Raw genomic sequence first — 17,090 nt, 5'->3', positions numbered from 1 at the left:
TTTTAAAAAAATTCCAGTTAATCCTGATGGGGAAGCAACTAATTAGGATTAGGTTAATGCAGAAATAATTTTGATCATCAGAAAAAGCCCTCAATTTGTGTGTGCAATATGTTAAATTGATCTACATTTTGAATATATTTGAGGGAATATTCTCCTGGTAAATAAAGGGAGTGGATAATGGAATATTGCTAACTGAATCTTGAATACCTGTTGGTAATCTGGTCTCTGTTTGACAGGTTCAGTCAAGGAACTGGGTGGTATTTTCTGACAAATGGAGAACTATTTCCAAGCGGAGGCATATAACCTCGATAAGGTATTAGATGAATTTGAACAAAATGAAGGTGAGTGACTTTGTAAAAAGGTTGTAGATGCATGTGTTTGACATTACACAGAGAAAACCATAGGAGGGGCAGCGTAGTGTAACATCCTTTTAATTTTCATGAATTGCAAACTGATCTCATTACTTTCAAAGCCACCTGTGAATTTTACATGGTTTTCCTTAGCAGAGGACAGCATCTCATAATAATTTTCTGTTTACCTGTATTATCAGTGGTGAGGTGCTTTATATTTAACTGTTGATGTAGTAAATTTTTAAAGGGATATTGTTAGAATTGTAGCTTGTGTTAAAGTAAAGAGTTTTACAGAACCTAATAGGAATAGAAATATTGATGAGACTTGTTTTTAACAATTCTATGAAAACAGTTATTTAAACATTGTTCTTCAATATTGGGAGAACCAAGCACCCTGACAAAAATGCCACCACACATAAATCCTAGAGTGAAGACGATCATATTCTAAGTATAAAATCTCTGTGTGCTCTAATTTCCTCCCTCTTACTGTGGAGGCAACCAAGGATTTTGTCTTGTGTCCCCTCCCCCTTTCTACTTAATGTATCAATCAGTCAATCAATTTAGAATTGCCTGTTAAGAATAGAACTGGACAACTGACTGGTCGTATAGCCCTAAAGATGTTATTTTCCAGAAACTCTGTGCAATTACATCATTAGATGTTGATCTTGGATTCTTAAGTATTAGAAAGTGGTCTTTTGCTATTGTGCCCGTATTCAGACATCTGTGCATTTCTGGTTTAGGAGTAGTTTTGTTATACAAAAGGATTATAGGAACCATGGAGGTTAACTATCCTATAAAGTAGAGCTGGGGGAGTTGTGTCACTGTGATGGATTATAATATAGTCATTATTTAAACTATTAATTTTTCAGATGATGCCGTTTCACCTACATTATTGGGTACAAAGTGGAATCAGGTTCTAGATCCCCCTTCTCATCGGCTGTCATGTAATCCAGCTCTGTCCAGCGTGCATGAAGCTTCAATTCCTAATGAGTGTCAACAGAGATTAAAGTCTTTCTCCCTGACCCATTCAACCACCACCCCAACAGAAGGAGAGGGGGATCATTGTGCTAATGGAATGGATCTTAGTGTAAATCCAGAGACCCCAACTGTGTGGATTGATGATCAGGCAAAAGCAGATGATCATTTAATGAAGAGAAATAGTAATCAGGATGATCAGTGTAATGCTATGGAAACAGGAGAAAAGAAATGTGGAAATCCAGCCTGCTTGCCAGAAGAGAAAAATGTTCTAGTAGTGGCAGTCATGCATAACTGCGACAGAAGGACTCTACAAAGTGGCAATTTGCTGGATTGTAAAAATTACAGCACTCAGTCCTTAATGGACACTGTTAGCTTTACACTGGATAATGAAAACCGACAGAATGATCAGTTTGGTGTTACTGTAAATGGATCCACTGAAAAAGATACAGATACAGAAAAGCAAGGAGTACAGTTAGATCGGCTATATGCTGAGGCTGACTCTGTTAGCCATTTGATTAATACTTCATCTGATAGTCTGTCCAATGCATGCCTCCCCCATCGATTAAAGGATGATTCTAATATTAATAGAGACTCTCTGTTCTCAGAGTCTACAATTGCAGGGATTAATGCAGTGACCTTATTGCAGAGACCAGTTGATGGTACAAAGAAACCACAAGAGAGTTGTGCATCAGTTGAGGATTTTACTAGCAAAGTAATTACTCAACGAAAAGATCCGGAAGCTAAAAATTCTTCTCTTAGTTCAAGTAATGGAAGCTTCATGATAGATGAAACTGTAGAGGAACAGACATCTCAACTGTATCAATCTGGGCTACCTGTGCTCTCTCAAACTTGTCAGCCTAATATGTCTGAAAGTGGCAATTACAGTGAATGCTTTGAAGAATGTATTACTTCTGAGGATGTTAGTGGTATGGAAAGTGAAGTCAGTGAATGTGACAAAATTCTCAGCACAACTGAATTGCTCAGTGGAGCAGAGTGTTTCCCTGAATCTCAGGAGATGACTAATTGGGAATTGACTAAACTGAATAATAAGCAAACTCATGGAGAGAATGAAAGACTTTTGCAGATGAAAGAGCCTGAGGAGGCTTGTAGTAATAGTGGGAAAGATGGAGATGGGATGATGGAAGCAGGCATGGACATAAAAGGGATTTATATAGATGAGCTTGAAGGGTCCAGTCTCTCTGATGTTATGGGTACATCAGCAGCAAGCTCTCTGTCTAATGGTTGTGATTCCTATGGAATGCAGAACCCAATTGTTGCTCATATTCCAAAGACTTTACCCTCCAAGGAAGACTCAGTGACAGAAGAAAAGGAGATAGAGGAGAGCAAGTCAGAATGTTACACTAATGTTTATGAACAAAGAGGAAATGAGGCTGCTGATGGGAGTAGTCTCATTGTAAACAGCACTGGTGACCAAATGAAGAAAAATTACTTACATAATCTCTGCAGTCAGGTACCATCTTTGCAAGGGCAAATATTACCAAAAACAGTAACTAATCTGCAACCTATCAGTGTTCCATTTGGTGGTGCAAGACCCAAACAACCTACAAATCTTAAATTGCAAATTCCAAAGCCATTATCGGACCATTTACAAAACGACCTTGTTCCCCCAAACTCTGGAGGTAATACTAAAAATAAAAATGATGTCTTTGGTAAAGCAAAAATAGGGGAAACCTTGGCAGCTGATATGTTTCCTGATGAGACATCATTAAATGTCTCTATTGCTGATACCACTGGGGAACATTTAGAAGAGTATGAGTCTGGGGTCTCTAGTAGTCCGTGCCTTGCAGTAGCCCCAGATAGTCCAGATAATGATCTCAGAGCTGGTCAGTTTGGAGCTCCCACTAGAAAGCCATTTACTACTTTAGGTGAGGAGGCTCCAGTTTGGGTTCCAGATTCTCAAGCACCAAACTGCATGAAATGTGAGGCCAGATTTACATTCACCAAAAGGAGGCATCATTGCAGAGCATGTGGGAAGGTAAGTTCATATTCAGTGACAAAGCCTTGTGTTCCCTTATTTGTAGTCTCTCTCTCTCTCTCTCTCACGCCCGCCCGCCCAAACTGGCTACCATTGCCTGACATCTGTCTAAAGCAGTGGTTCTCAAAGCTGGTCTGCCGCTTGTTCAGGGAAAGCCCCTGGTGGGCCAGACCTGCTGCGTCCGCAGGTTCGGCCGATCGCGGCTCCCACTGGCCACGGTTCACCGCTCCAGGCCAATGGGGGCTGCGGGAAGCGGGGCGGGTCAAGGGATGTGCTGGCCATCCTTCCCGCAGCCCCCATTGGCCTGGAGTGGCGAACCACAGCCAGTGGGAGCCGTGATCAGCTGAACCTGTGGACACGGCAGGTAAACAAACTGGTCTGGCCCACCAGGGGCTTTCCCTGAACAAGCAGCGGACTGGCTTTGAGAACCACTGGTCTAAAGCACAGTAGCATACTCCATTTGATTTGGTTAGTTTCTTTTTAAAAAGTCCCTAGACTCTCATCTATTCATTGTTCACATTACTTTAATAGAGAATAACTATTGGTTATTCATGATGATAAGAAAGGTTATCCTTTAAAAGCAGTTTGTTAGTTTATTGTAGCCATTAACAGATATTGAATTCATGTCGGACTGCTATAAAATAACTAAGTGCAGGAAACTAATTTTCAAAAATCACTGCATCAATAATTTCCGTTCATGACACTGAAACTTGTTGACAGGGATGGGAAGTGAGCTACTGAACTGCCAGTTTTTCTGCTGGTTAACATAGCTGACTATCTTCATTCTTTTATCTCCCCTTTACTCGCTTTGCACATGCTACCTACAGTATTTACCAAAATATATCCTTGCTTTTGAAAAAGTGTATTGATTATAATAAGATTTTCCCAAATTTGATGGATAGGTGAGTGTTGATATTGTTATTAAGAGGAATTGTGTAGGAAGGTCAATTAAATGTAATTTTTAAATGTATTTTTATTGTATGAGGAATGTTTCTTTGAATATTATAACTAAGTTTATTTCTTAGTAAGAACTTATTTTTATGTATACATCATATCAGTTAGATAGGACTGCATTAGTTTAAATGCAAATATGGCTTTTTTGTGATAAAACAGCTCATAAAATATTTGTATATATTTTGTTGTTGAAGTATAAGTAAATGGCACATGCCACTGCAAACAGAAATCTAAAACTATTTGATCAGTTTTCAGAGTAACAGCCGTGTTAGTCTGTATTCGCAAAAAGAAAAGGAGTACTTGTGGCACCTTAGAGACTAACCAATTTATTTGAGCATGAGCTTTCGTGAGCTACAGCTCACTTCATCGGATGAATACCGTGGAAACTGCAGCAGACTTTATATACACACAGAGAATATGAAACAATACCTCCTCCCACCCCACTGTCCTGCTGGTAATAGCTTATCTAAAGTGATCATCAGGTTGGGCCATTTCCAGCACAAATCCAGGTTTTCTCACCCTCCACCCCCCCCCACAAATTCACTCTCCTGCTGGTGATAGCCCATCCAAAGTGACAACTCTTTACACAATGTGCATGATAATCAAGTTGGGCCATTTCCTGCACAAATCCAGGTTCTCTCACCCCCTCACCCCCCTCCCAAAAACCACACACACAAACTCACTCTCCTGCTGGTAATAGCTCATCCAAACTGACCACTCTCCAAGTTTAAATCCAAGTTAAACCAGAACATCTGGGGTGGGGTGGGGTAGGAAAAAACAAGGGGAAATAGGCTACCTTGCATAATGACTTAGCCACTCCCAGTCTCTATTTAAGCCTAAATTAATAGTATCCAATTTGCAAATTAATTCCAATTCAGCAGTTTCTCGCTGGAGTCTGGATTTGAAGTTTTTTTGTTTTAAGATAGCGACCTTCATGCCTGTGATTGCGTGACCAGAGAGATTGAAGTGTTCTCCGACTGGTTTATGAATGTTATAATTCTTGACATCTAATGGACACAAATCAGATGTCAAGAATTATAACATTCATAAACCAATCGGAGAACACTTCAATCTCTCTGGTCACGCAATCACAGACATGAAGGTCGCTATCTTACAACAAAAAAACTTCAAATCCAGACTCCAGCGAGAAACTGCTGAATTGGAATTAATTTGCAAATTGGATACTATTAATTTAGGCTTAAATAGAGACTGGGAGTGGCTAAGTCATTATGCAAGGTAGCCTATTTCCCCTTGTTTTTTCCTACCCCACCCCACCCCAGATGTTCTGGTTTAACTTGGATTTAAACTTGGAGAGTGGTCAGTTTGGATGAGCTATTACCAGCAGGAGAGTGAGTTTGTGTGTGTGGTTTTTGGGAGGGGGGTGAGGGGGTGAGAGAACCTGGATTTGTGCAGGAAATGGCCCAACTTGATTATCATGCACATTGTGTAAAGAGTTGTCACTTTGGATGGGCTATCACCAGCAGGAGAGTGAATTTGTGTGGAGGGGTGGAGGGTGAGAAAACCTGGATTTGTGCTGGAAATGGCCCAACCTGATGATCACTTTAGATAAGCTATTACCAGCAGGACAGTGGGGTGGGAGAAGGTATTGTTTCATATTCTCTGTGTGTATATAAAGTCTGCTGCAGTTTCCACGGTATTCATCCGATGAAGTGAGCTGTAGCTCACGAAAGCTCATGCTCAAATAAATTGGTTAGTCTCTAAGGTGCTACAAGTACTCCTTTTCTTTTATTTGATCAGTGTGACTGGTTCCCCCTGGGGTGGCACTTGGAACTGGGGTACCACTGAGCCCTCTGATGCACCAGCCTGGGCTCCCTCTCACACTGTACTGCTGTGACAAGCCAGCACTTTCAGCACTCCAGACAGCACTTTCACCAGCATACACACAGGTATGGACACACCCAGCTGCAGTTACAAGCAGGCTCTCTGACCAGCCCCTGCAGGGGAAAGCTACTCCCAGCTCCTCAGGCATGCACCCCCTCTGGAGTATAAACCCAAAATTATACTGCCTTGGACTGCACAAGGAACTGTACAGCTTAAGTTCATAACATTCGCCCACTCCCTCAATGTGGAGAGGAATATGCAACAGCCTTTTGCCCCTGAGTTATGATTTCCACACACTGGTTTAGATAAAGCTAACTACAAAAGATGGATTTTAAGTGAGTATAAGTGATAGCAAACAGATCAAAACAGATTACCTAGCAAATAAACAACAACTGCAAACTAAGTTTAATATACTAAATAGATTGGATATGAATAGCAGATTGTAACCCTAAAATGATACAAGCAGGCTGCAGATTCTTAAGGGGCAAGCTGCACTTGCTTTAGAGCTTGGAATTCCCAGATATTTCATTCACAGGCTAAAAATCCCTTTAGTTTGGGTCCAGCACTTCCCCCAGTTCAGTCTTTGTTCATCAGGTGTTTCCAGGGGTTTTCTTGTGTGGGGAGTGAAGAACACCCGACGATGTCACTTCCTGCCTTATATAGCTTTTGCATATGGTGGGAACCCTTTGTTTCAAAACTTGGTTCCCTGACCGGTCTGTGGAAAAACGCTGACATTCCAAGGTGGAGTCTAGAGATGTGGTCACATCACATGTTGTAGAGACATAGCAGCCATTACTTAGAAGCTGTCTTTAGTGTTCTCAGGAAGGCTCCCCAGGTAGGAGATAAGCTTCTCCTAAGGCCTGTTGTTTTTTCCTAATGGCTCATTGACCTGAATAGGCCCTTCCCCACCCAGCTATCTAGACTGAAAGCATCTTGTCCAGTGGGTGTTACCCAGATGTAACTACATTTGAAATACAGAAAAATAGTTACATAGCTAATATTCATAACTTCAGATACAAAAATGATACATGCTACAAATAGGATAATCATATTCAGCAAATCATAACCTTTTCTATGACATCTCACATGACATATCTTGCATAAAATAAATCATAATTATCAATTATTTCATAATCATAATATCACTATGAAGAATATGGGGTGCAGTGTCACAATCAGATTATTCAAAGTAATTTTAAAAATACTAGGCTGGTAAACATTCATGAATTACTTTAAAAATAAGATGAAAATGCAACATTAATGCATTTTAAAAATAAACGTATTAAAGTAAATTTGGTTCATTTAGGGTCCAGTCCAAATCCCTGTGAAGTCAACTGACTTCTCTGGGCTTTGGATCAGATCTTTAGCTGCCAGAATAGCATAGGGAAGCAGAATGACATGAACAGAGGACCTAAAATAATCAAATTCAGCAAACATAGATTCATATCTGTCTGCTCCAGGAAGGAGACTTGCAGAAAATATTAAGCGTCCCATATAGCTGTCTAGGTATGACAGTTGTCTTTCTTAACAACTAGAATACATAACACTGAATCTGTTCTCCTGGCAATTGTCCAATTAAGTGAAAGGACTCAGTAAGTGGGTTGTGTTCACATTCATATTTTTGCATTTGTTCCATGTTTTCTTTATTTTGAGACCTGAAGAAAAATTCTTCTCATGATAGGTCTGACTGGTTTAAGCACTCATTTGGAATAAACACATACTCTTATTAATACAAATAATATTTAAATCCACCAATATTAGAATATGCAATAAATTATTAAAAATAAGTAATAAGTAGTCACTATCCACTTGTACCATATAGTTTAAATCCCTAAATTTAGTGCATCTTTCAATTATTGATGTATTTAAATGTCCAATCCTACTCCCGCCAAAATCAATGAGAATTTTTAATCCACGTCAGTGGAAACAGGATAAGGCCTCTCACTGGTATTGGATTTTAGCTGTCACTTATTTAAAGGGTCACTGTCAAATAGCTAGGCCATACTTCAGTTTTTTGTGAGTTTACCAAATGACAACAAGCTTTGGGGATGTTTTGTTTTAAAGAAAAGCAGCTCTTTGGTTTGAACTGAATCATTCTCCTCGAAACCCAAGTTTTATAAGTGGTGTTGATGCCCTTTGGTCCCTGCTGTTCTCTGCCTGTGGCACACAGCCATTTAGTCTTCTGAAGGCTATAATGTTTTGGTCTAATTCTGGTAGTTGGGTTTGGTGTGTCGTAGCTGTGTGGTATTTAGTGTCTTGTGATATACAGGAGGCCAGAATAGATGATCTGGTGTCCCTTCTAGCCTTAAACTCTGAGACTAGTTTACTGTTGCTGAATGAGAAACAAAAAGTGAAAATGACTGAAGGGTAAACAGAAATACATAGCTAAATAAACCTCATAAGGGGCAAAAATAATGTAGATTTTTAAAATGTTCAGTGTTAATAATCTAAGAGATTCTTAATCTGAATTGTAACACAACAGTTTCTCTTAAAACTAACCGTTGTCGCAAAAAGTCCTAAGAATAAAAACTGCATTTAAAAATAGTTGGATGGTGCCTGGAGAAAGTGTTGCTGTTTTAATTTGTGTAGTAATTGACAAAATCAGTGTGAGCTACTGAACATCAGGGGAGATGGTAGAAATTAAATATGCATGTTTACCAAACTTTGTTTTAAACTTAAGAACCTGAAAAGTGATGATATATTTTAGGAGAAACTATTGATTTTAATTGTTATTATTTTGTATATGTATTTTCCATTGCCATCTGTAGTGGTCACCTGTGATATCCTTGTGTAGAACAAGTGGAGTATTTGTATGTGACAGTTCTGTTCTGTTCTGTAGGCCAAACTAGTGATTCTTCTTGCACTAAGAAGTAAAACAAAAACAAACATAAAATCTTGTAACTGCACTGTGCAAACTTGCTGAATTTTAAACAAGCTGCTATTTTCTGCTATGTGAAATACTAATTGCTTGACCGTTGCTTTCAGATATACTGTATATATATATATATATATTGCTGAAAAACAGGAAAGCACACTTCACTTTCACCTTAAATGTTGTTTATATTTGATTATATGTAACACCTGCACTCTACCCTACTACTAAGTTAAAGATGCCAATGAGAACAGGTGTTAACGTTTTGTCATTCTACTATTTATTTCTGTTTAGTATTTAGATCATAGAAATCATTGTGCTTGAAAAGCTTTGTTAAATGCAGAATGTAATCTTCTTCAAAAAGTCCTGAATTAGAAATTAATTAGTTTAGTCCTTTGGTCTGTGGTTGAGGACATTGATTTTTCCATGTTCTGTAATTGTCCTCCTAGTTTAAATCTGAACTGAATTTTCCAGTGGATAGGCGTCCTTAAGAATTGAAATGAAGCAGAATATTTTAAAATAAATTACTCCGAAACCAGTGCTGGTAATGTTACTTTAAAAGCTGGTAAAGTATAGCAGACATAATTAGAAAAGGAAATTTTACAGTTTACACACCATTAGATGAGATCATCCAGGCGACAAAATTGTTATTCCAGCTCACATCATTTGTATGCTAAAATCTTGTCTCAGGCTTGAGCTTCATCTCTACGTTACAAACTACAACAAAGTTACAGGACCTATTTACAAAATGGCTGCCCCTAGTTACAACATGGCCAACATTTTTAGTGCACACTGAACCAAACTGTGTCACTTTAACTGGGCTAGGAGGTAGACAGACACTATTATGTTTAACTGTTGGAACAGAGTACCTTGGCTCATTTGTAGTGTAGATGGGGCTTTGTATTTAGTTTTAATATGTGCAAGATTTAGAAATGTTGTAGTTGGGGTAGGGAAAAAGTATAGGATTACATGAAGATCTATGAAGATTAAAAGAAAGATATACTGTTAATTATGCATATGAAAACCAAATAAAATTGAAACTACTTTGGGTTGAAATCCAAAATTCTGACTTGACTTTCAGAGAGTGTTTACAGTATAGTATCTGATGTGTCTAAATTTCATATGCTTTAAGCTGTTTTTCTGCATGAAACGTGCACTCATCAGTGGCTTCATATGCCACCTGAACAAAAGCCCTGGGACACATAGGGGAAAACATTGACTTTTTATTTAAATACACATTGTAAACCTTAAGATAGACTGGCCAGAATCTTGTCTGTACTGGAGAATTTGGGCATTACAGGCACCATTGCATTGCCACATCTGTAAAGTACCTCATGTCTCCATACAAATGTTTGTAATGGTGCACAAGCATTACAATTGTTGTTACAATTGCACTTTCTTGTAGCATGCTGCCCAGAATCACTGAGCTGTTAGTCGTGGAGCAGGTGGAAAGTGCTAGCAATGCAGCTGCAGCATTCTCATTGGTCCTTCCAGCACAAGTCATGCAGTGTTCCCCTTTAGCAACCTGTGTGGTGTGGAATGAGTCTTGAACTCCTGATTACTTTCTTGTTGCAGCTTCAATAATTCTGCACATATGAGTTTTCTCTTTTATAAAATGCAATGCAGTGATCATAAGGCTTTTCTTCTTTGAAAATATGTAACGCTGATATTTAATTTTACACAATTTCTTGCTATTTTATATATTGAAAAATACTAATTTATACATTTTGGCACTGCATCTAACAGTGGATTATTGTTCCCCCAAACTCTACTTTTGGGAGGGACTTATGTGGGAACTGTGGGATAGGTACCCATAATGCATGGATACTGCAGGAATTGATAGGTGTACTATGTACCAACGGGTTAATAGGTAGCCAGGATGGCTGGTGAGGACACACTTTTACGGTGATTCATTTGAACTACTGAGAGTTACAACAGTGCAGGTCTCAAGTGTAGAGACAAAATGGATGTCCTTTCTTCTGAAATGTATGTCACAGTTCCCCATCCAGTTTTGGCTTCGATTTAAGTGACCAGAGAAACTGCCTGAGCACTTTCCCAGTGTTGTGTTTTAAACATGATTCATTCCAGAGAGCTGTAAAGGTGGCCTCTATTAATTCCCAATCCCTCAATTCACTGAGGGATTACATATATGATTTTCCTGATCCATTAGCCATTATCTCAAACCTGCATTTTTAAATTACTCCTGTGGGGAGTGTGTACATTTATATTGTTGCAGATAGCACTTACTCCAGTAGGATTTAATGAGACTGATACTAGGTCATTGATCTTAATCAATTTCACTGTGACACTGTTGAAGGATTATTGATAATTTGCCTCCTAATTTTGCACTTTCTAATGTATTCAGTATCTGAATTAATCTATTTAAATTACTCTTATCATGAAACATTGAGTGATTCAGTGTGTTTTTTCTTTTGCTCCAGGTTTTCTGTGCAGCATGCTGCAGTCTGAAATGCAAGTTGCTGTACATGGACAGAAAAGAAGCCAGAGTGTGTGTAATCTGCCATTCAGTACTAATGAATGGTAAGTAGAAAAATAGGGACTAAATGCAAAGTTTTACTGGTTTTGTGTTGGTCAGTGGCTGATGTATGCCTAGCCTATTGAAAACACTATATTCTTACTGGCAAATATGTAAAAATGCAAAGGCTCTAAAGAACTCAACTTGCAATCCTTGTGAGACTTGGGGACTCTTGTACCACACATAATTAGTGAAACCTAAAAAGCAGGTAAGGTTGCAGAAAGATTAAGAGCTTATTTCATAAAGCACCCTGCTTGGATTTCAGAAAATTTGTTTTGTATGAAGGAAAGGATGGAAGCTTGCTCTGCTTGTTTTCTTACAAATGGCTGATCTGTTACCTGTTCCTACAGGAGACCAAAGGGAAGAAACCCACATTTGTGTCCCTTTCTAGATTACATACTATAGGGAAATCATGAAAGAATCTTAGTCCACAAGAGGATGCTGCTTCATTTCTTACTAGCTGACTTATTAAATAACATCACTATTGTTAACTACTTCGTGTCAGAGAAGGAGGCCTGGTCTAAAGGACTGAGTTCAGGAAAAACTCCTGAGGCATAGGCACAGCTAAATAACTCTTGTGTTCTGATCTTGGCTCCAGGCAAATTACTGGCAGAACATGAGCTCTGAGGGAGATGCTGGGACCAAAAGGGCTAATGCAATCCTTGGATGTATAAACAGGACTATTGAATAGAAGGGGGGCGGTTTATATTATCTCTGTATGTGACACTAGTACTACTACAACTGGAATACTGTGTCCATTTCTGGTGTCTACAATTCAAGGAGGATGTTGAAAAATTGAAGAGGGTTCAGAGAAGAGCCATGAAAACAATTAAAGGATTGGAAAATATTCCTTATAGTGAGAGACTCAAGGAACTCAAGTTTATCAAAAAAGAAGGCTAAGGGGTGTGTGACAGGGTCGGGCCGGATAGCTACAGGAGAGTAATAGAAGGCAGATATATTAGCCCCAGGTTAAGTAGGTCCCTTTTCCCTGGGTAAGGTAACAGGGAAGGTTCCAGAACAATCAGGAACCTTCTGGAGACAATTAAGACAGACAGGCTGATTGGAACACCTGTAGCCAATCAAGAAGCTGCTAGAATCAATTAAGGCAGGCTAATCAGGGCACCTGGGTTTAAAAAGGAGCTCACTTCAGTTTGTGGCGCATGTAAGGAGCTGGGAGCAAGAGGCGCTAGGAGCTGAGAGTGAGAACGCATACTGTTGGAGGACTGAGGAGTACAAGCATTATCAGACACCAGGAGGAAGGTCCTATGGGGAGGATAAAGAAGGTGTTGGGAGGAGGCCATGGGGAAGTAGTTCAGGGAGTTGTAGCTATCGCACAGCTGTTCCAGGAGGCACTCTAGACAGCTGCAGTCCACAGGACCCTGGGCTGGAACCCAGAGTAGAGGGCGGGCCCGGGTTCCCCCAAACCTCCCAACTCCTGGTCACACACAGGAGGAGTTGACCTGGACTGTGGGTTCAGCCAAACTGAGGGCTGCCGTGAAACTCCAAGGCAAGCAAATCCACCAATAAGCTTAAGACCCACCAAGGTAGAGGAGGAACTTTGTCACAGGTGATTTAAGCACAGTCTAAAGATATTCACAAATGTGTACACTAATTGGATAATAGGCTCTTCACTCTTAAGAGTCGTAAGTGTAACAGGATCCAATGACTGGAAATTGAAGATAGCCAAATTCAGACTAGAAATAAGATTTAGTTTTTCAACAGTTAGGGTGATTAACCATGGTAAGATGTTCCAAACGATGATTGTAAGATGATTGTGGTGAATTCTTCATCACGACACATTTTAGAATCAAATTTGTATGTTTTTCTAAAAGAAATCCCATAGTTTAAACAGGAATTAATTTAGGGAAGTATTATGTCCTGTGTTATGCAGGAGGACAGACTGGATGATTACAGTGGAGGTACCTTCTGGCTTTATAATCTTTCAGTCTCTGAAATTACTTAGGCCAAGTTTTCAGAAGTGTCCACTAATTTTGGGATGCCTTGCTTTTTGTGTTCTCTGTTGACACTTCATCTTAGAGCTTGATTTTTCACAGGACCTGAATACACTTGGAGGTCCCATTGACTTCAGCTGGAGTTGTGAATGCTCAAGTATGGCATTCAAAATTTTTGGGCAGATTCCATAGCTGTTAAATGGGAATAATTTTTATCTCTCTCAAAGGAGTGTTAAAGATTAATTAATGATTGTGAAGCAATTTGAAAAAATATAAAGTGCTAAATATCAACATCTTCCACTGGAGGCTATAAGAAGCATGGTAAGAAATTGTAGTTTACAGTAACTAGGAATTAAAGGTAGGCACAAATATGACATTGGTTTTTGATGAATTATCAGACATGTAGATGAACACAATATATTGAGAGATGAGTCAGCGTGGCTTTTGTAAAGGGAAATCATGCCTTACAAATGTATTAGAATTCTTTGAGGGGGTTAACAATTATGTGGACAAAGGTGATCCAGTTGATATAGTGTACATGGAGTTTCAGAAAGCCTTTGACAAGGTGCCACACCAAAAGCTCTTAAGCAAAGTAAGCATGGGATAAGAGGGAAGGTCCTCTCATCGATCAGTAACTGGTTAAAAGATAGGAAACAAAGGGTAGGAATAAAGGGTCACGTTTCACAGCGGAGAAAGGTAAATAACTGGGTTTCCTAAGGATCTGTACTGGGACCAGTGCTGCTTAACATACTAATAAATGAGCTGGAAAAGGTGGGTAACAGTGAGGTTGCAAAGTTGGCAGACAATACAAAATTACTCAGGATAGTTAAGTCCAAAGCTGACTGTGAAGAGTTAAAAAGGGATCTCATAAAACTGAGAGACTGGGTAACAAAATTATAGATGAAATTCAGTGTTGATAAGTGCAAAGTAATGCAAATTGGAAAACATAATTCCAACTATACATACAAAATAATGGGGTCTAAATTAGCTGTTACCACTTGTAGCAGGGTGCTGTAAGGCCCTCTTGGCTCCTGCCCCTGCTGTGCTGACAAAGTCACTCGGAGACCCTGGGGTTCAGAAACCACTGGTGCTGTTTGTTAAAGGTTTTGCTTCCACTGCCTTTTCACCACATACAGCTTGGTTTCTAGTATCTGCACCCAGGAGGGAAGAGCTATCGCTGTGCTCCCACCCCCAGCTCCCTCCCTCCCAGCCTTTTATACTTCCCCAGGCTAATCGGACAGGCAGCTGTCTCCCATTCACCAATTAGGTGCAGGTTTTCTCTAGCCAGCTCCAATTTATTTCCATCCGGGAATAGTGTGACAGAGGGCTGAGTCAGCAGTTCTTGCCCAACACCCTGTCACACACGTCCGTCCCCCCCCCCCTTCTCCAGCCACCAGGTTCGTCCATCCAAGTCCTCTTTGCCCCCCTACTGGGCGGGGCCATATGGGAAATCCTCCCTCATCTTTCTGGTGACCCACCGGGTCTTTCTTGTGGGGTTCAGCCATCCCCAACCCGCAGAAGCCACATAGCGTGGGGGGTAGTCGCTCTCATAGCTCTGCTGCCACCCACAGGTCCTCTCACCATTCACACCCCCAGACGTGCCCCCCTTCCTTTCTCCCTTTGCCTCTGACAGGGGTTCAGGATTGATTCCAGCTTTCCCCTGGACACCCAAGACTTCAGGTTCCCAAAAACTGTCAAGTGGGGCCTGGGTCTCATCTTCCGTGGGTCCCCTTACAGGGAGTTCTGTTAGGCCCTTCAGCTCCACTGAGGGCCACGGGGTGGATACCTCCTCTATTCTTTCCTTCTCCTGTCCTTTCTGACTTGGGCTCTGTTTTCTAGGGTTTTCTGCTTCAGAGATCCCTTCCCTCTTCCTCAAGGAGTCTCCCCGTGCCTTTTCTATAATGGGCTTTCTCCCCTGACCTCCTTTCTCTCTTAGGCAGGGGTCCCAGTCAATGCCCACCACCACTGGGTACAGCAGGCCCTCTACTACCCAGACCCGTTTCCAGCAGAACCTGTCCTGGACCTCAAGGGGCTCCTGGGCCATTGGGCACTGCGCCTCATCCCCATGGATGCTCTCCAAATTCACTTTGGCACCGGGAATCATAGAACTGGAAGGGACCTCGAGAGGTCATCTAGTCCAGTCCCCTGCACTCAAGGCAGGACTAAGTATTATCTAGACCATCTGTGACAGGTGTTTGTCCAACCTGCTCTTAAAAATCCCCAATAATGGAGATTCCACAACCTTCCTAGACAAATTATTCCAGTGCTTAACCACCCTGACAGGAAGTTTTTTCTAATGTCCAACCTAAACCTCCCTGGCTGCAATTTAAGCCCATTGCTTCTTGTCCTATCCTCAGAGGTTGAGAAGAACAATTTTTCTCCCTCCTTCTTGTAACAGCCTTTTATGTACTTGAAAACTGTTATGTCCCCTCTCAGTCTTCTCTTCTGCAGACTAAACAAACCCATTTTTTTTAGTCTTCCCTCATAGGTCATGTTTTTCTAGACCTTTAATCTTTCTTGTTGCTCTTCTCTGGACTTTCTCCAATTTGTCCACATCTTTCCTGAAATGTGGCGCCCAGAACTGGTCACAATACTCCAGTTGAGGCCTAATCAGCATGGAGAAGAGCAGAAGAATTACTTCTCGTGTCTTGCTTACGATACTCCTGCTAATACATCCCAGAATGATGTTTGCTTTTTTTGCAACAGCATTACACTGTTGACTCATATTTAGCTTGTGATCCACTATGACCCCCAGATCCCTTTCCGCAGTACTCCTTCCAAGGCAGTGATTTCCCATTTTGTATGTGTGCAACTGATTGTTCCTTCCTAAGTGGAATACTTTGCATTTGTCCGTATTGAATTTCATTCTGTTTACTTCAGACCATTTCTCCAGTTTGTCCAGATCATTTTGAATTTTAATCCTATCCTCCAAAGCACTTGCAACCTCTCTCAGCTTGGTATCGCTCACAAGCTTTATAAGTATACTCTGTATGCCATTATCTAAATCATTGATGAAGATATTGAACAGAACTGGACCCAGAACCGATCCCTGCGGGACCCCATTCATTATGCCCTTCCAGCATGACTGTGAACCACTGACAACAACTGTCTGGGAACGATTTACCAACCTGTTATGCAGCCACTTTGTAGTAGCTCCATCTAGGTTGTATTTCCCTAGTTTGTTTATGAGAGGGTGATGCAAGACAGTATCAAAAGCCTTACTAAAGTCAAGATATACCACATCTAACGCTTCCCCCCATCCCCAAGGCTTGTTACCCTGTCAAAGAAAGCTATCAGGTTGGTTTGGCATGATTTGTTCTTGACAAATCCATGCTGACTGTTAACTATCACCTTATTATCTTCTAGGTGTTTGCAAATTGAGTGCTTAATTATTTGCTCCATTATCTTTACGGGTACAGAAGTTAAGCTGACTGGTTTGTAATTCCCCAGGGTTGTCCTTATTTCCCATTTTATAGATGGGCACTATATTTGCCCTTTTCTAGTCTTCTGGAATCTCTCCAGTCTTCCATGACTTTTCAAAGATAATCGCTATTGGCTCAGATATCTCAGAATCACCCGTTGCGGCTTCACCAGCCCGCTCCTTACAGGA

The 17,090-nt window shown here is 40.5% G+C and overlaps 2 protein-coding genes across 7 annotated transcripts in view; one reads left to right on the top strand and one right to left on the bottom strand.

Moving 5' to 3' along the window:
* The window catches only part of CC2D1B (coiled-coil and C2 domain containing 1B), a 133,763-nt gene that overhangs the window by 9,755 nt on the left and 106,918 nt on the right, over nucleotides 1-17,090 (bottom strand). For 3 of the 6 annotated variants that reach the window (XR_012160487.1, XR_012160481.1, XR_012160484.1), the window contains one exon: nucleotides 8,896-8,983. The exons of 2 other annotated variants lie outside the window; for them this stretch is intronic. The gene's annotated coding sequence lies outside the window, so the exon portion shown is untranslated. Of the gene's footprint in view, nucleotides 1-6,574; nucleotides 7,082-8,895; nucleotides 8,984-17,090 lie in introns of those variants that run through there. One more of the 6 variants, XR_012160482.1, reaches the window with a different exon arrangement.
* Nucleotides 1-17,090, top strand: part of ZFYVE9 (zinc finger FYVE-type containing 9) — a 94,767-nt gene that overhangs the window by 41,692 nt on the left and 35,985 nt on the right. The window contains exons 3-5 of the mRNA XM_073357703.1: nucleotides 237-341; nucleotides 1,220-3,324; nucleotides 11,434-11,533. Coding sequence (XP_073213804.1) covers nucleotides 272-341; nucleotides 1,220-3,324; nucleotides 11,434-11,533 — 2,275 coding nt within the window. The 5' untranslated portion in view covers nucleotides 237-271. The remainder of the gene's footprint in view (nucleotides 1-236; nucleotides 342-1,219; nucleotides 3,325-11,433; nucleotides 11,534-17,090) is intronic.

The sequence above is a fragment of the Lepidochelys kempii genome, chromosome 8 (genome assembly GCF_965140265.1).
Source record: "Lepidochelys kempii isolate rLepKem1 chromosome 8, rLepKem1.hap2, whole genome shotgun sequence".
Lineage (NCBI taxonomy): Eukaryota > Metazoa > Chordata > Testudines > Cheloniidae > Lepidochelys > Lepidochelys kempii.
This window is presented reverse-complemented; position numbering and strand designations above follow the sequence as displayed.